This window comes from Oncorhynchus tshawytscha, linkage group LG03, assembly GCF_018296145.1.
Source record: "Oncorhynchus tshawytscha isolate Ot180627B linkage group LG03, Otsh_v2.0, whole genome shotgun sequence".
NCBI lineage: Eukaryota > Metazoa > Chordata > Actinopteri > Salmoniformes > Salmonidae > Oncorhynchus > Oncorhynchus tshawytscha.
The window spans coordinates 64,847,872-64,868,480 of record NC_056431.1 but is presented as its reverse complement, the minus strand read 5'-3'; the positions used below and the strand labels follow the sequence as shown (position 1 = coordinate 64,868,480).

Sequence of the window (20,609 nt, the reverse complement as noted above, 5' to 3'; positions counted from 1 at the left end):
CAAAATATAGTTTTTCGGTGGAGTTTTCCTTTAAGTTTTCCTAACCTGCTATGAAAAGTAAAATCTGATGTTAATTTGAATAAATCTGGATCCCTTCTATCCATGACCCTCCAAGCTTTTCCTAACCGTAACCTGATTCTCTTAACCTGGTACGTTAATTCTCATCACCTGCTGCGTAAATTCTCCTAATATTCTATGTAAAGATAAATCTGACATCAATTTGACAAAAGCTGGATCCCTTCTAGCCATGACCCTTCAAGCTTTTAAATCAACGTCCGGTTTCATCACAATTTTTGAAGTTCACTTTCAACAAGTGGACGAGAGAGAGGGAAGAGCTGTGGTCGTCTAACTTGAAGTGTTTGTTATATCGAGATGTTGATTGTATAATCGCTTGAATTATATCGAATACCCAGGACGATTTCGGTGGGTTTTAATCGGTTGATGTCAATATGACAATTGCACTTTATCTGTAAAACTAGTGTTTTTAAATGAAAGTGAAGTACAGCATCGAGTGTGTCTCTGCTAGACCGCTGAGGAGGTTTGCCAAGCGGCGTGGGTCAAGAACCATGCCCGAACTTTCCAAGATGAGGAAGCCTGACGTCAAAGTTGTCATTCTGGGCGACATGAACGTTGGGAAGACCTCGCTGCTTCACAGGTACACGGAGAAGAAATTTAAAGACACCATCAGCACCGTAGGAGGGGCGTTTTTCCTCAAACAGTGGGGACCCTACAATATCTCCATTTGGGACACTGCTGGTAAGGTGTTCAATATTGACTGTTATGAGTAAGGGCTAGTTTAGTAGGCTACACTGATTTTTAAATGTGTGGAAGTTCGGTGACTGGTTCGGTGGAGATCAGTTTCCTCAATGTTTGATCTCCACCGCCTGTTTAGAGAACCTCTACACATTTAAAAATCGGTGTAGCCTGATATTATTTAATTACGCAAGTCGGTTAAGAACAAATTCTTATTTACAATGACTGCTACCCCAGCCAAACACGTATGACGCTGGGCCAATTGTGTGCCTATTACTCCAAATCACGGCCGGTTGTCATACAGCCTGGAATCGAACCAGGGTCTGTAGTGACTCCTCTACCACTGAGATGCAGTGTCTTAGCGCGCTGCGCCACCATAGGCTCTTTACAATGGTCAGCTCTGTTGTTGATTTCCAGTGTTGACTTGTGGAGAGCATGTGACTACACCACCTAAGGGTTGCTTGTCCTGTACAGCCCCTTTCATGACTGAGTGTTAGATTAGTGATCTGGTTTACCAGTTTAAATAAACTACTGAACAAGAACCACAATGTCAGAGAAGTTGATGCATATTACGTTTTGACTAGATCATATTGCGCAGAGTCAATAAAATTGCCTTGAAATCATGGCTAATTCATTCATACCCCAAAACCCATATCATGTTGCAGTTGGCAATGTGGATGAGGTTATAGCACATGATTTTATATAGTACTAAAACGTTATCTGATGCTCAAGGACAGTAACATTGCATTTTATATTGCTACATTCATGAAAGGTTAGGCTATATCATTCAAGATCTGGTGTTAGGCATTGGGCTTGGTGTTGCCAGAAGATACCGACCCGACTATTACGCTTGTTTACACTGAGCTACACTAGGGTCAGATGGCAGTCATGGTTACATTAAGACACTGGTGCCGGAGTGAGATATGGGTTGGAATACCTACCTCAATGCAGCGACGGGATATGCCACTGTACTCCAAATGTTAATTATCCGCACTGATACATAGAGAAGATTTGAAATACTGCTTGTTTTAAAGGAGAACTGCCCTTTTCGTCGTCATGCTACAAGACATGACCAAACATCTCAATCCAAAATCATTGACATTAATATAGAGTTTGTTCCCCCCCCTTTGCTGCAATAACAGCCTCCACTCTTCTGGGAAGGCTTTCCGCTAGATGTTGGAACATTTTTATGGGTACTTGCTTCTAGAGGTCAACCGATTAATCGGAATGGCTGATTTAATTAGGGCCGATTTTCAAGTTTTCATAACAATCGGAAATCGGTATTATTGGACACCGATTTGGCCAATTTAAAAAATATATTTTTACATTTTTTTTTTTTACACCTTTTTAATCTTTCTCTAACTAGGCAAGTCAGTTAAGAACACATTGTTATTTTCAATGACCGCCTAGGAACGGTGGGTTAACTGCCTTGTTCAGGGGCAGAACGACAGATTTTTACCTTGTCAGCTCGGGGATTCCATCTTGCAACCTTCCGGTTACTAGTCCAACGCTCTAACCACCTGCCTCTCATTGCACTCCACGAGGAGCCTGCCTGTTACGCGAATGCAGTAAGCCAAGGTAAGTTGCTAGCTAGCATTAAACTAATCTTATAAACAATCAATCAATCATAATCACTAGTTAACTACACATGGTTGATATTACTAGTTTATCTAGCGTGTCCTGCGTTGCATATAATCCATGCGGTGCATATTCATGAAAAAGGACTGTCCTTGCTCCAACGTGTACCTAACCATAAACATCAATGCCTTTCTTAAAATCAATACACAGAAGTATATATTTTTAAACCTGCATATTTAGCTAAAAGCAATCCAGGTTAACAGGCAATTTTAACCAGGTGAATTTGTGTCACTTCTCTTGCGTTCATTGTACGCAGAGTCGGGGTATGTGCAACAGTTTGGGCTGCCTAATTTGCCAGAATTGTGCATAATTATGACATAACATTGACGGTTGTGCAATGTAACAGGAATATTTAGACTTATGGATGCCACCCGTTAGATAAAATACGGAACGGTTCCGTATTTCACTGAAAGAATAAACGTCTTGTTTTCGAGATTACAGTTTCCGGAGTCGACCATATTAATGACCGAAGGCTCTTATTTCTGTGTGTTATTATGTTATAATTAAGTCTGATTTGATAGAGCAGTCTGACTGAGCGATGGTAGGCACCAGCAGGCTCGTAAGCATTCATTCAAACAGCACTTTCGTGCATTTTGCCAGCAGCTTTTTGCTGTGCTTCAAGCATTGCGCTGTTTATGACTTCAAGACTATCAACTCTTGAGATTAGGATGGTGTAACTGATGTGAAATGGCAAGCTAGTTAGCGGGGTGCGCACTAATAGTGTTTCAAACGTCACTCGCTCTGAGACTTGGAGTAGTTATTGGTAACGCTGCTTCGAGGGTGGCTGTTGTCGATGTGTTCCTGGTTCGAGCCCAGATGGGGGCGAGGAGAGGGACGGAAGCTATACTGTTACACTGGCAATACTAAAGTGCCTATAAGAACATCCAATAGTCAAAGGTATATGAAATACAAATGGTTTAGAGAGAAATATTGCTATGATAACTACAGCCTAAAACTTCTTACCTGGGAATATTGAAGACTCGTGTTAAAAGGAACCACCAGCTTTCATATGTTCTCATGTTCTGAGCAAGGAACTTAAACGTTCGCTTTTTGACATGGCACATATTGCACTTTTACTTCTCCAACACTTTGTTTTTGCATTGTTTAAACCAAATTGAACATGTTTCATTCTTTTTTTAGGCAAAATTGATTTTATCGATGTATTATATTAAGTAAAAAACAAGTGCTCATTCAGTATTGTTGTAATTGTCATTATTATAAATAAATAAAAATGTCAGTATTGTTGTAATTGTCATTATTATAAATAAATAAAAATGTCAGATTAATTGGTATCGGCTTTTTTGGTCCTTCAATTATCGGTATCGGCGTTGAAAAAATCATAATCGGTCGACCTCTAATTGCTTCTATTCAGCCACAAGAGCATTAGTGAGGTTGGACACTGATGTTGGGCGATTAGACATGGCTCTCAGTCGGCGTTCCAATTCATTCCAATGGTGTTTGATGGGGTTGAGGTCAGGGCTCTGTGCAGGTCAGTCAAGTTCTTCCACACCGATCTCATCAAACAATTTCTGTATGGGCCTTTTTTGTGCAGAGGGGGGATTGTCATGCTAAAACAGGAATGCGCTTTCCCCAAACTGTTGCCACAAAGTTGGAAGAATGTCATTGTATGCTGTAGTGTCAAGATTTCCCTTCTGGAATGAAGGGGCCTAGCCTGAACCATGAAACATAGCCCCAGACCATTATTCCTCCTGCACCAAACATTACAGTTGACCCTGCATTTGGGCGGGTAGTGTACTCCTGGCATCTGCCAAACCCAGATTCGTCTGTCGGACTGTCAGATGGTGAAGTGGGATTCATCACTCCAGAGAACACGTTTCCAGAGTCCAATGGCGGCACGCTTTACACCACTCCTGCCGACACCATGCGCAATGCCAAGAGATCTTAGGCTTGTGTGTGGCTGCTCGACCATGGAAACCCATTTCATGAAGCTCCTGACAAACCGTCCTTGTGCTGACGTTGCTTCCAGAGGCACTTTGGAACTCGGTAGTGAGTGTTGAAACCGAGGACAGGTGATTTTTAGGCTCTACATGCATCAGCACTCTGCGGTCCTGTTCTGTGAGCTTGTGTGGCCTACCACTTTGCGGATGAGCCGTTGTTGCTCCTGAATGTTTCCACTTCACAATAACAGCAATTACAGTTGCCTGGGGCAGCTCTAGCAGGGCAACGATCTGACTTGTTGTAAAGGTGGCATCCTATGACTGCCACGTTGAAAGTCTGAGCTCTTCAGTAAAGCAATTCTACTGCCAGTGTTTGTCTATGGAGATTGCATGGTTTTTTGCTTGATCTTATACACCTTTCTGCAAAAGGTGTGGCTGAAATAGCCGAATCAACTAATTTTGAAGGGGTGTCCACATACTTTTGTGTCTATACATTTAGTAGCTAGCAGTAGTCACCAAAGCCATTTTGGAATGGCAGTGTCATCCAATCAGCTCCTTTTTGTTGGTCAACGTGATGTCATTTGCTAATGGCTGATATGCCTACAGCTGCCTGGCATGAGGACAAAAAGGTCAATTTCCTTGGAAAACTGGAACTTTTTTAATCTTCTCTATAGAGCAGTGTGGATCAAGGTCAAATTTGTAGTACAGTGGCATATCCCATCCCTGCATTGAGGTACGTTTTCCAAGCCATATCACACGCCGGCTCCACGGTTTCTTAATGTAGGTTAACCATGTTTACCTTCCGACCTCAGTGTAAACAAGCGTAATGGTAGGGTCGGCGTCTTCTGGAAAGGCTGGGGGCAATGCCTAACAGCCAACACTACTGATTTTGCATGATTTTTACCAAATGTACAAAATCAAGGCCCAGTTGATATAAAGAGACAAAATGCAACAAATCAAGTCAACATTTTGTAATGATGACAATCTGTTTATTCCTGTGTTACCCAATCAACGACTGCCATCTCAGGGTTACCCAATCACATTTGCGTAAGTCTGGAGGTGGTGCACGTAATGTAATATGCAATGGTGACTTAATTACAATATTGAATTCACCAGAGTTTCATTGAATGATGTTTTGGTTGTTTAGACCTGAAATTTTTCAAAGACACAGACCTGAACTCCACATTCAGTGTTTTTGAAAGCCCCCAGGCTCTCATCAGGTTGTAACCTGTAAATAATGACAGGAATTGGTTATCTGTATCAAATTGGAACTTTCTGATATTCTATAATAACAGGGGAGATGTGATGTCTGGATATATGACCTACATTTTGACCATCCTGGGCTCATATTTACCAAGAGTCAGTGTACTTTTATTTGGCCTATTTAGCGATTTCCTTACGAACCCAAGACAAAAATAGACCATGATTTGGGCAATTTTCTAGAAAAGTAATCCTTAGAATGGTCCTTTTTGTAGGAAGGATTCTTGACTTATATTTGACATTTGTATCTATAATTGAGAAAATATTGATCAAATTTGGCAAATTTATGACATTTTGGGCTTACCCAAAGCCTCCTTTAAGACTCGGTAATGTTTCATCTGTAAGTGCTACAAAGCCCGAATTGGTGTCATATGACGCTTTACCGCTTGCTCTGTAATATGAGGAGTATTTTGATTTAAGTAATATTTGGTTTTGCATTCATTTGAATATTGAGCAACATTTTTGATTCGGCAAAAGTTTCATGATACTGTTGAACATAATATACTCTGGGGCATATCAATGTTCCAAAGTGGGACCTCTGCTACTTTCTGAAGTTATGGCTCTTTTTACTGAGAAATGGCACAGTAGGCAATGTAACCAATCACAGGCCTCTTTATACTTGTATCAATGTACATTCTGCAAATCACTAGCAGAGGGTGACCACTTTGAATCCACTTTCATTTTGTTTGTAATTTCTCAATTTTGATCATAACTCTAAAAGTAGACTTATGCACTTATAATTCACAGCAGCTAAAAGAAAGGTGACTTGGTCATATGACACTACAATGGGATAAAAGGACTATTCGCAACAGCAACATGATTTTGGTCAACTTACCGCAAGAAACTGGTGACAAAATGCTCAAATGAGTGTTTAATTTACTTTCACAGCATTGTCAGAAGTCTTATGGGACTTAGGCCTAACTCCAGTCAAGTGACTGATGTTGGTTTAGAAAGGTAGAAAAACCACTGAAGCACATCAACACTATTTCCCATCCCTGCTCCATATCCCCATGACCTCTCTCTGCAGGATGCTGTTGTCTTTAGTCACTCACTGGGTTAGGGTTACAGTCAAGGGCTTCGCTTTCTGACTCCGTCACAGTGCTGTGTCCACGTGAGGTTAAAATAGGAAGTTGATCTAGTTATATGATTGTGCAATTAAGGCATAAACTGTTTGGGAGTGGATGATTGACAGAAAATAGTAGGGCTCAGATGTTGTAACTTCCCCCAAATCTCTGGCCATGTAGGGTGTTCAACCATAAAATGCTTATTTCATTCAATGTTTATTGAGATATGTTCATTCAATAGAGAATTGCATCAGAAATACAATAGATAGTCCATACCCTATCTCGCAAACAATTTCAAAGATTTTGCTGAGTTAGTTCATATAAGGAAATTGGTCAATTGAAATAAACTCATTAGGCCCTAATCTATGGATTTCATATGACTGGGCAGGGGTGCACTGATCAGCCAGACCCACCCACTGGGGCACCAGGCCCAGTTTCCCCTCAAAAGGGCATTATTACAGACAGAAATACTACTCCCAAATGATCTAAAACAACGGATGGATTATCTTGACAATGGAGAAATGCTCACTAACAGGGATGCAAACACATTAGGGCACAACATTTTTGGCTCTTTTTGCTAATGGAACTTTTTTTAGATTTTTTTTTCAGCTCATGAAATATGAACATATTTTTGTTCAGTATAGTTCAGACAATATGGAGGTTTTTACTCAAAATCTAGTATGATTATAGTGAATATAGAATGTCATTATGGTCTAAAAGTGGTCGCTGCTTAATCAAACTGTCACTGCTCCATGGTCAGAACGGCACTTCAAACGTCAACTGCCAAGCTAGCTGGCATGACACTCCGTAACGTTAGTTTACCAGGCTTTTCGGGCCAACTGGACATTCCTCTCGCCCATCCCGGTTGACTCCTTGCCTACTCCTTGGTCTTCTTCTTGGTTCAAAACTAGATGGCTGTAGTCAGGTGACTTATTGTCAAAAGCAACCCACTTGTAACACAGCCACCTGGTGAAGGCAGTCAATGGCTTAGTGTTCCAAAACTGTTCGCCTGTTTCCCCCCCCCAGAAATGTCAGGGAACTTGCAGGTGCCTTGGTGGAAGAGTGGGGTAACATCTCACAGCAAATCTGGTGCAGTCCATGAGGAAATGCACTGCAGTACTTAATGCAGCTGGTGGCCACACCAGAGCTCAACGTTACTTTTGATTTTGACCCCTTTGTTCAGGGACACATTATTCCATTCATGTTAGTCACATGTCTGTGGAACTGGTTCAGTTTATGTCTCAGTTGTTGATTCTTGTTATGTTCATACAAATATTTACACATGTTAAGTTCGCTGAAAATAAATGCAGTTGACAGAGAGGACATTTCTTTTTTGTTCTGTGTGTGTGTATATCCAAACTAAGACTCGATTTCATTATCTACTCTCCCTGACATTTTTTGTTTCAGTTTGCATTGTTAATTTCTTGTATCAAGTTGATTTTGATTGGTCCAAAGTGCGGAAATATCTCAATGTTACTAACGCCGAAATATGAGGAGATGCAACCAAGAGCTGTGTAGTCTACACTAGTAACTATCACAACAAACTAACGCCCTTATTTAATCAACACTTTTGTACAATCTAATGATTAATTGTATGTGATTCATAATAATATAGGCTAAAGAAATAGATTCAGACATTAATTTAGTAGCACGCTCTTGAATTTACCCGCGTTTCACTCCATTCTAGAACTGTGCGTGAATTCCGTACAGCATGGTATACCCAGACTGGTGAAACGGCTTTGATTCTGCAATCATTGAAAACAAGGAATGAATGTCAGCCAAGTCTATGATATCACAAACAAATGAAATGGGAACATCACCAAGATTGGTTCCTTGTCTGTGTACCCAATGGGAGTTCCTACTGTGATTTTTAAAAAATTAAGCGGACTCGTGTTATGACACTTGGAGGGTTAGCTTTTTAGTATAGCCAACAGTACAAATGTAAAGACGAACGCATACTCCCAAACACCTACTACTCACACGTACACTCATCCACACATTCAGTCTCACTTCAATCAAAGGGTGTGGTTGCCTAAACATGAGACTGTTGGTTACTCCATGGATATCAGTCTGAAAGAAGTCGCTGTAGAGGACTCCATAGTCTCTACAAAGCAGAATGTTGAATAAAATTATATTTACACTTGTAGTAACTTGACAAGGAATGCCCACACGCATTTCTATATTACTTTCCTTTATTTTCAATCAAATAAATAAGATTTACAAATGCAGCAAAGCTTTATACAGCCCACTCAACGTGTGATAGTCGCCTTGTACAGATCCGACTCTGGGTGATGACCTCCTCAAAGGGAAAATGCCACGGTCAATGCCAATAACCATGCACACATGAAGAGCAATCATACTATACTGCAGGTTAAGTACAATACATATTCAATGTCATTATTTATATAGTGTCCACACTAACACTTCTCCCCCTTAATTTCATTACCCCCTGTAAGGACATAAACAGAAGGGTAACCAGTAAACCACATCAGTGTTTCCTTTTTTCTTCACAACACTTTAGAACTTCTGCTAGTGTTACTGTAAATGTAAACAATAAGAGAGTCCTTATTTTCTACTAGGTCTGCTGTTCCACACACACTAACACCACGAGTGTCTCAACTACAGAGTTGGTCTTTCAGAAGGCCTGTGACTACGCTGTGATCTGCGCAGTACTCCTGGTGTTCCACGAGACACCGGTAAGGTGTCTCCCAGTGGCGATGGGTCTGAGGAGCACAGGAGCGGGTTCCACCCTCTGCTGGAACCACTGAATGCCGCTTTTCCTCAGATACTGTTTCCTGTGGGATTTCAACTTGTATACTACCACCCGCAGCTGTTCCATCTGAAAACATGGTATTTTCTTTGTCATAGTGCAGGCGGATGTGATCCTGGTGTCTGCGCATGACTCGACCATCAGTCAGTTTGACCACAAAGGAGGCTGGACCACTGACTCAGAATGATACCTGGCAACCAGTGTTGGCTGCTTGTGAAGTTGTGGATGTAGACTGTGTCATTGGGTTTTAACTGTCTCGCCCTCGCGTGGTGGTTGTCTCTTTTTGTTTCTCCTGCTTCCGTTCCACTCGTGCTTTGAAATCCCGACGCAGTAGATCCAGGTGAGCTTTTGGACATCTAAGCTGGAGCCTGTCCTCTTTGTGGCGTGATGCTGTAATGGAACAAGAACCGAGAGAGCTTAGTTGTGATGGTTCCTCCAGTCATCCTTTTGAGCCCCTCTTTCAGTATCTGTACAGCCCGCTCCGCTAAGCCCTTTTAGGACAAGTGAAATGGAGAACTGCGGACATGGAGAATCCCGTTTCTCCACGTTAATTCTTGGAACAAGTCACAGGTAAAGGTTGTCGGACGTGAGTCAGGCAAACCATGGGTTGCAAATAGCCAAAGAAGCTTTTCGATGGTTGTGGTCGCTGTGATGTTGCTCCACCATGACCAGGAACATGTGGCCCACGAAAGGGCCTGCAAAGTCTGTGCAGCCTGGACCATGGGCGGTCAGGCCACTCCCATAGATGTAGTGGCTTGGGTGGAGCCATCTTCTGGTTGATCTGGTGCCCAGAACATTATTTCACTTTGGTTTCTACGTCCTGATCCATGTCAGGCCACCAGATGTAAGATCTGGCTAAACTTTTCATCCGGGAGGCACGTGGGTGAGCCTCTGATCTCATCTATGACTTGTGAACAGCCAGGGGAGGAACAACTTCTCTGTACTGCCAGAGTATGCAGCCATCCTGCACACTCAGCTCAGTATTGTGCTTTGCATAATTAGGATTCATTAGGAAAATTGTCTCTCGAGGCACCACAGTTGTGGCGGGCATCTCTGGTAACAGACGGCTGAGCTCGTTTGCGTTGTCCTTCCCTGCTCTGTACACGAAGGTGTACTGGTAAGCTGACAGTGTGGCACAGCGCTGTATCCTTGCTGAAGCCTTGGGAGGAATGCATCTTGATTCACTGAATAGATTCTTCAGTGGTTTGTGGTCAGTGCATATGGTGAAATGATGACCGTGGAGGTACTGATGAAAGCGTTTCACAGCAAAGACTATGGCCAGACCTTCCTTGTCTTAATGAATAACCCTGCTCAGCACTCGTCAGTGTGCATGATGCAAATCCAATGGGTTTTTCTGATCCGTCCTCCATCTGATAAGAGTACTGCCCCGATGCTGTAGGGCGGGGCGTTACATGACAATTATCTCTTTGTCTTGGTCAAAATGAACCAGCAGTTCTGCTGATTTGTAGTAGTGCTTTCGCTTCCTGGAAAGCTTTCTTTTGTGCTCGCCCCCACTATCATTTACGGTCTTTGGCGCAGCTGAAAAAGTGGAGCCAACACATGACAGCTCAGGGAGTAACTTACCATAGTAGTTCACCATGCCCAAGAATGACCTGCGTTCAGACATGTTCTTGGGATTTCTAGTATCGTTGATTGCGCTGACTTTGTCCTCCACAGGACAGACCCTGCACTGATCTTGTGACCTAGGTACACTACCGTTCAAACGTTTGGGGTCACTTAGAAATGTCTGTTTTCCATGAAAACATACATGAAATTAGTTGCAAAATGAATAGAAAATATAGTCAAGACATTGACAAGGTTTATAAATAATGATTTTTAAGGTAAATTGTCCTTCAAACTTCGCTTTCATCAAAGAGTCCTCCATTTGCAGAAATTACAGCCTTGCAGACCTTGGGCATTCTAGTTGTCAATTTGTTGAGGTAATCTGAAGAGGTTTCACCCCGTGCTTCCCGAAGCACCTCCCACAAGTTAGATTGGTTTGATGGGCACTTCTTACGTACCATACGGTCAAGCTACTCCCACATCTCAATAGGGTTGAGATCCAGTGACTGTGCTGGCCAGTCCATTATAGACACAATACCAGCTGACTGCTTCTTCCCTAAATGGTTATTGCGTAGTTTGGAGCTTCGCTTTGGGTCATTGTCCTGTTGTAGGAGGAAATTGTCTCCAATTTAAGTGCCGTCCACAGGGTATGGCATGGTGTTGCAAAATGGAGTGATTTCCTTCTTCAAGATCCCTTTTACCCTGTACAAATCTCCCACTTTACCACCACCAAACCACCCTCCGACCATCACATTGCCTCCACCATGCTTGACAGATGGCGTCAAGCACTCCTCCAGTATATCTTAATATTTTTCTGCGTCTCACAAATATTCTTCTTTGTGATCCGAACACCTCAACTTAGATTAGTCTATCCATAACACTTTTTTTCCCGATCTTCCTCTGTCCAGTGTCTGTTATTTTGCCCATCTTAATCTTTTCTTTTTATTGGCCACTGAGAAATTGCTTTCTTTGCAACTCTACCGAGGAGGCCAGCATCGTGGATTCGCCTCTTCACTGTTGACGTTGAGACTGGTGTTTTGCAGGTACTATTTAATGAAGCTGCCAGTTGAGGACTTGTGAGGCATCTGTTTCTCAAACTAGACACACTAATGTACCTGTCCTCTTGCTCAGTTGTGCACTGTGGCCTCTCTCCGCTTTCTGTTCTGGTTCGAGACAGTTTGCACTGTTCTGTGAAGGGAGTAGTACACAGCGTTGTACGAGAGCTTCAGTTTATTGGCAATTTCTCGCATGGAGTAGCCTTCATTTCTCAGAACAATAGTCTGAGATACTCAACTAGTCTAAAGAAGGCCAGTTTTATTGCTTCTGTAATCAGAACAACAGGTTTTAGCTGTGCTAACATAATTGCAAAAGGGTTTTCTAATGATCAATTAGCCTTTTTAAAATGATTAACTTGGATTAGCTAACACAACGTGCCATTGGAACACAGGAGTGATGGTTGCTGATAATGGGCTTCTCTACACCTATGTAGATATTCCATAAATCAGCCATTTCCAGCTACAATAGTCATTTACAACATTAACAATGTCTACACTGTGTTTCTGACCAATTTGATGTTTTTAATGGGCAAATGGGCTTTTCTTTCAAAAACGGTAGTGTATGTCACACTCTACTTGGAATGTGCACTTGCAACGCTTCAGGCGCCTGCCTGGGAGAATCTCTAACACCTGGTCCAGATGGCTGTTCTCCTCCTACGTCTCACCTGTAACCAGGATGTCATGCAGATACGCTGCTACGTGAGGGATCCCATTCCAGATTGTCCTCTGGAAAATGGCTGGACTGGATACCACGCCGAAAACCAAGCGGTTGTACCTGAACAAGCCTTTGTGCGTGTTGTCTGACACACTTGAGTCCTTGTCCAGGAGGAACTGTTGGTAGGCATGACTCGTGTCAAGCTTTGAACGTCTTGCCTCCAGCAAGCGTCGCTGTAGATGGTGAGTTTGTAGTCCCCACATATACGCAGTGATGTCACTGTTCAGAATGGGAACAATTTGAGCTGCCCAGCGGGAGAACTGAATGGGTTAGTTTCTTGCAGCTGCTCCAACTCCATCTTCCACTTTCTTTTTCATGGCGTAAGGCACTGTCCTGGGTTTGAAAAAGTGAGGCTCTGCCTAGGGATCCACGAACAGCTTAACTGCAGTGTGCCCAGTTCATCTTTAAAAATCTCAGGGTACGTTTAAGTGACATCCTCAGTCGTGTGTGTCTCACCCAAGTGCAGTTGTATTTTGGTGAGCCAGTCACACCCTCGTAAACTGAGCCCATTCCTTTTCACCTCCAGAGGCCCCAGCAATGGTATGGTCTCCCCGGTGTTCGTACGCAGTTTGATCCCTGCTGGTGTGAGGGCTAGGCCTGTTTTGAGCCCCACATTTGTTTGTAGTTCTCCTCACTGATAAGAGGCAGAGTTTCTCCATCTGCTTTCCATCTCCCGCCACTGTAGCATAGATGGGCTCTGCACACGGCTCACTCACATTAAACATGTTGTAGGAACAATGCTCTTCCGTGCTCTCTAGGTGGTGTGCTGCTGACTGCGGCTTCTTAGCTGTGAACTTGCCCTGCCCAGTCTGCCCACCCTCTGGCTTGCTCCTAGGACCCCTGCATTTTTTTTTTTATATAGCTAATTGTCCCTTTTTTTGCAATTGTGACAGACCGTATCTTTGAACTTAGTTGTTTGCACGTGTTCCCCCACAACTAACATTCCACTGCTTTTTTTCCTGATGCACGGCACCACTTCCTCTGTTAGCCTTTTGAATATTTTTAGCATTACTAACGGCCATCTCATCCCTTGAGATATTTCTAAGGCTCTCTTAAATCAGTGTGGCTTCCCCCACCAAACGGCACTCTATGCCGTCCTCATTAATGCCACAGACTGATCTGTCACGGAGCATGTTCTCAAACACAGCCCCAAACTCAATATTCAGAGTTCATGTAATTCAGCAACAAAGTTAGCAACAGACTGACCTGTTTTCCGTAAATGGCAGTTAAACTTGAACCTCTGGACAATCACCGATTGCTTCGGATTTTGGTGAGTCTGAACTAAAGCAATTAGATCCATAAAAGGAATGTCCCCATAGTGTAGCCAAATTCCTCATAAGCTTGTAGGTTTTAGCCCCACACACACTCAAGAGGATAGAGCGCTGTTTAGCCTCACTTATTTTTAATTTTTATTTCACCTTTATTTAACCAGGTAGGCTAGTTGAGAAGTTCTCATTTGCTACTGTGACCTGGCCAAGATAAAGCATAGCAGTGTGAACAGACAACACAGAGTTGCACATGGAGTAAACAATAAACAAGTCAATAACACAGTAGAAAAAAATAAGTCTATATACATTGTGTGCAAAAGGCATGAGGAGGTAGGCGAATAATTACAATTTTGCAGATTAACACTGGAGTGATAAATGATCAGATTGTCATGTGCAGGTAGAGATACTGGTGTGCAAAAGAGCATAAAAGTAAATAAATAAAAACAGTATGGGGATGAGGTAGGTAAATTGGGTGGGCTATTTACCGATGGACTATGTACAGCTGCAGCGATCGGTTAGCTGCTCAGATAGCAGATGTTAGAAGTTGGAGACTTATCTCCCTCACCAACTTCAGTGAATTTTTTTTTTTTTTTTTTTTTTTTTTTTGCAATTCGTCACAGGCAGCAGAGAACTGGAAGGAAAGTCATCTGTAATTCCATTAGCCAAAACTGTCCCATCCTTTCCACATATTCCATCCAGTCCTTTTTCTCTTCCACAAACTCAGTGATGGTCCCAAACATTGCCATTATAACGCCAACGTTAGAGATTTTTCCTCGTTAGTGATTTTTCACTTGCTGCTGATTGTCACTGTTGGCGTTTCCCTCCAGCGGCGTCTGCTTTCCGTCGCTCATTAAGCTAGCTAGCTAACTGACTACCTCCACTGTTTCTTAGCTAGCTTGCGCATCGCCCTGTACATGTGGATCCTCGTCGCCTAAAAAATGTAGCAACACAGTGGTCTAAGGCAATGCTAGAGACCCTTGTTCGATCCCGGCCTGTATCACAACCGGTCGTGATCGGGAGTTCCAAAGGGCGGCGCACAATTGGCTCAGTGTCGTCCGAGTTAGGGGAGGGTATGGCCAGGGTAGGTAGTCGTTGTAAATAAGAATTTGTTCTTAATTGACTTGCCTAGTTAAATAACTTGACAAGGAAGGCCCACACGCATTTCTATATTACTTTCATCCTAAAAAATAAAAGGTGTAAAAATGCAGCAAAGCGATACAGCCCACTCCACGTGTGATAGTCGCCTTGTACAGATCCGACTCTGGGTGATGACCTCAAAAGGAAAGGTCACGGCCAATTCCAATAATAACGATGCACACATGAATAGCAATCATACTATACTGCTGGTAAGTACAATACATATTCAATGTCATTATTTATATAGTGTCCACACTATAACACATTACCTGTACATGCTGTTGGGCCTCTTGGCGGTAGGAGGTGGCGCTGGTGTAGCCACAGGAAAGTGTTTACCGTTTTGCTGTGCCGGTAGGTTCTGTCGCTGGTATTTTCTACCTGTTGACTCAGTGGATCACATGCCATATGTAAACAATAGCTGAATGTAACCGCATTCTGGCTAGTAGAGGTCATGAGAGGAAACTTTCCTGAATCAAACACTCGTTTCTGCCTGATGTAGAATTTATGCCATTCAACATCACTTCTTCAGGTGGCAGTAGCCTCAGTGGGCTCGTAAACAACCAGACCGTACGCTTTTCAGGGGAAATGGAAGACAGAACCTGTGATATGACTTTGTTTTTTGATGTTAACAAGGAGACACTCCATTTTAACTGGATTGTTTGAGCAGAGCTGAAGAGAATATCCTCCTCCTTTTCATTATAATTATTTTTTTGTTCTCGTCAAGACCAGAATGTGGGGAATCTAGTTTCAGGCGTTTTCTTTCAATAGGTTATAGTAGTATTTATAATAAACCGACAATTACAATCCCGGAAATGTACCCCTTTACTTGGTTCAACTTCCTGTAGAAATTACACAGCCAGTCGCCGGCGGCTGCTCAGTCACATGACAGGGAGGTGACTGTGTAGCGGGTCAGGGTGACGGCATATGCTTCAACCTCTCACTCACCCATAACCCACTCACTGGACATAATATAACCCTGCTTGATCATGCTGTACAGACACACCAAGGGGGGAGGGGGTGTGGTTTAGTGTCTCCATGATCAGCACTTGTCATCCTGGTTGTCCCTCCTCCCAGCAGATGTATCATCTTCTGTTTATTACCCTGCTTTATATTGTTTGTTTCTGAGCAGAATAGGACCCTAACCCCACTGCCCCGCACTGAAATTTTACCCTGGAGAAAGTTATTTCAAACAACAATCTTCCCCTTCCCTAACTCTGTTGATCCTAGCGATTTGTCTCTGTCAGCATACTCGATTTCAGCTCAGTTGGCTCTCCTTATTTGTTTGTTTTTTATGTCAGGCAGGCTACTCCTGGATACTCAGGTTGAATTACTGTACATACTGTATCTTACAACCTGTGAAACACTTCATTTGGACCTTGTTCAAAGGCTCCCTGGATTTTTGCACGTATTTTGGCTGTGACCGTGAAGTGTTCAGAACAAAGTCTCCAAGATCAAACTTGACTTAAACACACACTGAAGAGCTCTTGTCTATTTCTTCAACAATGGTTGCTTTTGTTTTTCAGCTATTCTCTTGCTCTCTCTCGCTACCTGTAGTTTGGAAGCCCATTATATTAAGCTTGTGAATTTGTCTGGTTGTTTTTGCCTTTACTTGACATTCATTGGTCTATATTAGAACACAATCATGTTTATGTTTTGACTCTTGTATGCAACTACTATGTGCTTAACGTGTTCTGATCATTCTTTCCGGTGTGTCCCCCAGGTCGGGAGCAGTTCCACGGGCTGGGCTCCATGTACTGCCGGGGCGCTGCTGCTGTCATCCTCACCTACGACGTAACCAACTGGCAGAGTCTGGCTGAGCTGGAGGAGCGCTTCCTGTCCCTGACCGACACTGCCAATCACGACTGCATCTACGCCATCGTGGGCAACAAGGCCGACCTCACAGACCTCCAGGCACAGGTGGGAGCCACCCAAGACGGCCTAACCGAGGACCAGGGAGAGGAGGACGGGGAGAGGCCCAGGGTGCCTTCTGCCTGCCCCACCCCTCCAGCCTCTCCCGTCTCCCTGTCGGGGGTGTCGGTCAACAAGCAGGTGAGCCGGGAGGATGCAGTGGCGTTGTATGGGAGGATCCTGAGATACAAGGGTATGGAGGAGACTAACAGCCTGCCTGCTGACAAGATGTGCTTTGAGACCAGTGCTAAGACGGGCTACAACGTGGACCCTCTGTTTGAGGCTCTGTTTGACATGGTGCTGCCCTCCATCATCAGGAAGAGGACTGAGAGAGAGGGATCACCCACCGTGGACCTGGATGAGTGCAGCGGGGCAGGGAAACGGCCAAGGGCCGCCTGCTGCTAGGGACTACCGAGTTTTAGACTGATCGTAAAGAGGAGTTTTCATGCCATGTCAATGTTGCTCTCCCAAGAGATTCTAAGATTTGTCAGCATTGACCGATTTTTGATACACATACTTTCAAGCAATCAATCAAACATTTATTCTTCCAATGAGATGCCAAGGATTGTTATGGAGTAAGAAGGAGTTGGATTTCTGAGGCTCTGATGTGCATGTAATTGAGTTCTGGACAAAATGGTGTGTAGTTTGTAAATGGACCGTTTAGAAATCAATCACAGATGATTTTCTTGAATGAGAATGTCACATGCCTTTTTGTTCAACAGCACAAATTGTTTGACTACCAGGGTGGGCACATTTTGAATTGTGTAAAATTAATCTTATTGTAAGGATGTTTTTAAATGTTTGTTTAACAATCAGCTTTGTTTGCATTTGTACGTTCTGTTGCATGTTAAGTTTTATTACATCCTTTTTTTTTTTCATTTGCACCTGATCTACACCGGACAATGTGCATTTATATGGAAGACATTTTAAACGTGCTTGATATTTTCAAAGATACGATAATAAAGATTCTCATTTTGAAATTGTGATGTAGTTTGAGCTGAGGTGTGAACGTCAATGCAAATTCAACAAACAAAACCATTTATTTTAGTTATGACACCATTACAATACGTTTCTATGGATTCATAGCACCTAATGGTATTCAACATAATTACATTGAACTAATGGCCAAATAAAGCCGTTCATCTGAAGTGGCTGGAAATGTACCATATAAAACTGGTGTTATTTTAATGGCCAATTCAACAGACTTCCTAGGACCTAAAATGTGATAAACAAATACATGCTCTGGAGGGAGCGCTGACCAGATTTTGTTCAACCAGTCCTTGTAGCTTAGACTTTGGACAGAGTTGTTTGCATTTCTGTGCTGGCTTGATTCCAGCAGGGACTGAGCTGACTTTCATATGAACAATGTATACTGGGAAAATGTGATGTCATGGGTAAAAAAAAAGAAGTTTTTAGTTATGAGTGAATTAAGTTCATTCAGCAGATATAAATATAAAGTAAATCAGTGCATTTTGTGATCAAAGCAATTTGTGAATGTCACGTTCGGGTAAGAGCTGTAAAATATATTGATATAGCGAACAAACTGAGGCAACGGTTTGCACAGTGGCTCTTATGTTATGTGCGAACACAATAAAGCAGAATAATACTGAATGTTAAGAGCAAAAACCTCAACCAAACCTAATTTACAATTGGTTGAGGGTCACTATTAGTGAAGTGGCATTAGCACTTATACCTGAATAATAAAACCAACTTTAAAAAAAAGTAATATCTGAAGCGGTACACACCAATCAATTTGATAACTGAAGCGGTGCGTACACACACACACACACACGGGCATCTTTGGTTGTTTCAGCTGTATGTTCTTGGTATGGTCAGTTAAACATATTTGGTGTATAATTATAGCTGAGGTAATAAGTTAGAGCACCATATCAAATGGGACAAACAATTAAAAAGCATTTACATTTATATTTCATATCGCTGACTTTATGGCAGGGATTTATTTCTTAACACCGCATACTTGCTCTCCATTTGAAGCGTTCACACAGTCCTTCAGTCCTCACTAGTCAAGGTTCGGGGGAGTAGGATGAAGCTGTCCCATAGATGCTGATCTAAGGTTAGTTTTGCGTTTCCGCTTCATGGCTACAGTTAAGAATTGGGGAGGGTAAGCTAAACCTAGATCTGTGCCTAAGACCAAAGGCAATAACTACCTGAATTGTGTTTGGCAGGGGGGTATGGTCACAGGAAATGACATCTTAGGGTGAACCAGGTCACAGGTTCTTCATGCAGACCTGACAACGGCTGATGCGTGAGAGGAGCTGGCCTGCTTTCAGGGTCTCTGAGGCAGGTTCTGCATGGAAGGACTGTTCGATGGAGGTGAGCCAGAAGCTGTGTTTGTTGGCGAAGTAGTGGCAGGTGCCCTTGGCCCCGTTACACTCGATGAAGGGTGTGGTACGGAAGTCCTCCAGACAGGAACCAGGAGATGACAGAGACTGACCCCCACCCTCATCACCTGCTGCCGTGTGCTGGGGGGGAGGGGTAAGAGGTTGTATGAACACTGATACGAACGTCTTATTCAACTTCCTACCTATGGCATTTATATTCCCTGACGTGAAAGAACTGAACAGATTAAAGCAAATTCCCAGTAGGCTTCAATCATATGGCTTTCACCTGTCCTGCGTTTTCAGATCAGTAGAGATGAAGAATGGGAGACAAGGAGAGGAGGGCACTTCAGATCGTGTAGAAAAGGAAGCAAAGAGACTCACCATGAGGAAGGAGTAACCAATCCACAAGCTGCGCCAGCCAGCAGGGCATTGTGGGATGGTAATATCCTGGCTGTGCACGGCGATGGCGACGGACGGAGCTTCGCACACAGAGCAGCGGCTGATGTAGGGTTTGATATCACCTTCCTCCACGGGCATCATGGGAAGGGGCGCGGTGGTGGACAGCCAATAGGATTTGTCGTTGCGGCTGGCGTAGTAGCAGACGTCTCCGGGGTTGCAGTACAGGAAGGGCATGGTGTTGAAACGAGGGAGGCAGGAGCCCGCCAGACCTGGGATCAACAGATCAATTCAATCAACCGATCAATCAATTAACCAATAAATGTAATCATATAAAATGACGACCCTGAGCTACAGCCACTACAGGCAAACTTGAGACATCCTTACTTGTTCTATCTGCCAATCCAATTAAATCTGAATAGACATGAGTATAACCCAATAATCATGTGGTGTTTATGTGAATTTCCTGTCTTTTAGTTTTTCTTATCTCTTTCTCACCTAGGTCCTGGTTGTGGGCCTTCTCCTGGCCCTCGAAGTACAGCAGACTGTAGCCGTCCCACAGCTTCGACATGCCCACGGGGCACATGGGGGTCTGCTCTGATTGGCTGTGCTTCACCAGCAGGTATCCCACGCTCACACTGCGGCCCGGCATGCCATGCAACCCTGTAGTTCCTGGGTTACCATGGTGACCTAGGGGTCAGAGAGAGAGGTTCAAATGCATCTGTGCGTAATATATAAAATATGTGGAATGTTTTTGTCTGTTTTCTTTTCTAAATGTTTGTGTGGTTAAAATGTATTTCCATTAAAAACACAACATTTCTAGGTCTTATAAATCACACCAC

At 43.1% G+C, this 20,609-nt stretch overlaps 2 protein-coding genes across 3 annotated transcripts in view; one reads left to right on the top strand and one right to left on the bottom strand.

Annotated features, from left to right (window-relative positions):
* The first annotated feature begins 228 nt into the window (after positions 1-228).
* Positions 229-18,009, top strand: LOC112241555 (ras-related protein Rab-20). Its single transcript, XM_024409629.2, has 2 exons — positions 229-756; positions 16,842-18,009. The coding sequence occupies exons 1-2, from the start codon at positions 489-491 to the stop codon at positions 17,432-17,434; spliced, it is 861 nt and encodes a 286-aa protein (XP_024265397.1). The 5' UTR covers positions 229-488; the 3' UTR covers positions 17,435-18,009.
* A 41-nt stretch (positions 18,010-18,050) lies between these two features.
* Positions 18,051-20,609, bottom strand: part of LOC112241524 (collagen alpha-2(IV) chain) — a 133,088-nt gene continuing 130,529 nt past the window's right edge. For both annotated transcript variants that reach the window (XM_024409607.2, XM_024409611.2), the window contains 3 exons: positions 20,266-20,457; positions 19,753-20,039; positions 18,051-19,512 (listed from right to left, as the gene is read on the bottom strand). In XM_024409607.2, coding sequence (XP_024265375.1) covers positions 19,258-19,512; positions 19,753-20,039; positions 20,266-20,457 — 734 coding nt within the window. In that variant the 3' untranslated portion in view covers positions 18,051-19,257. The remainder of the gene's footprint in view (positions 19,513-19,752; positions 20,040-20,265; positions 20,458-20,609) is intronic.

Coding starts and splice junctions, on each gene's coding strand:
- LOC112241555 (XM_024409629.2), top strand. CDS start 489: ATGAAAGTGAAGTACAGCATCGAGTGTGTCTCTGCTAGACCGCTGAGG. Junction 757..16,841: donor CTCCATTTGGGACACTGCTG/GTAAGGTGTTCA, acceptor TGTGTCCCCCAG/GTCGGGAGCAGTTCCACGGG.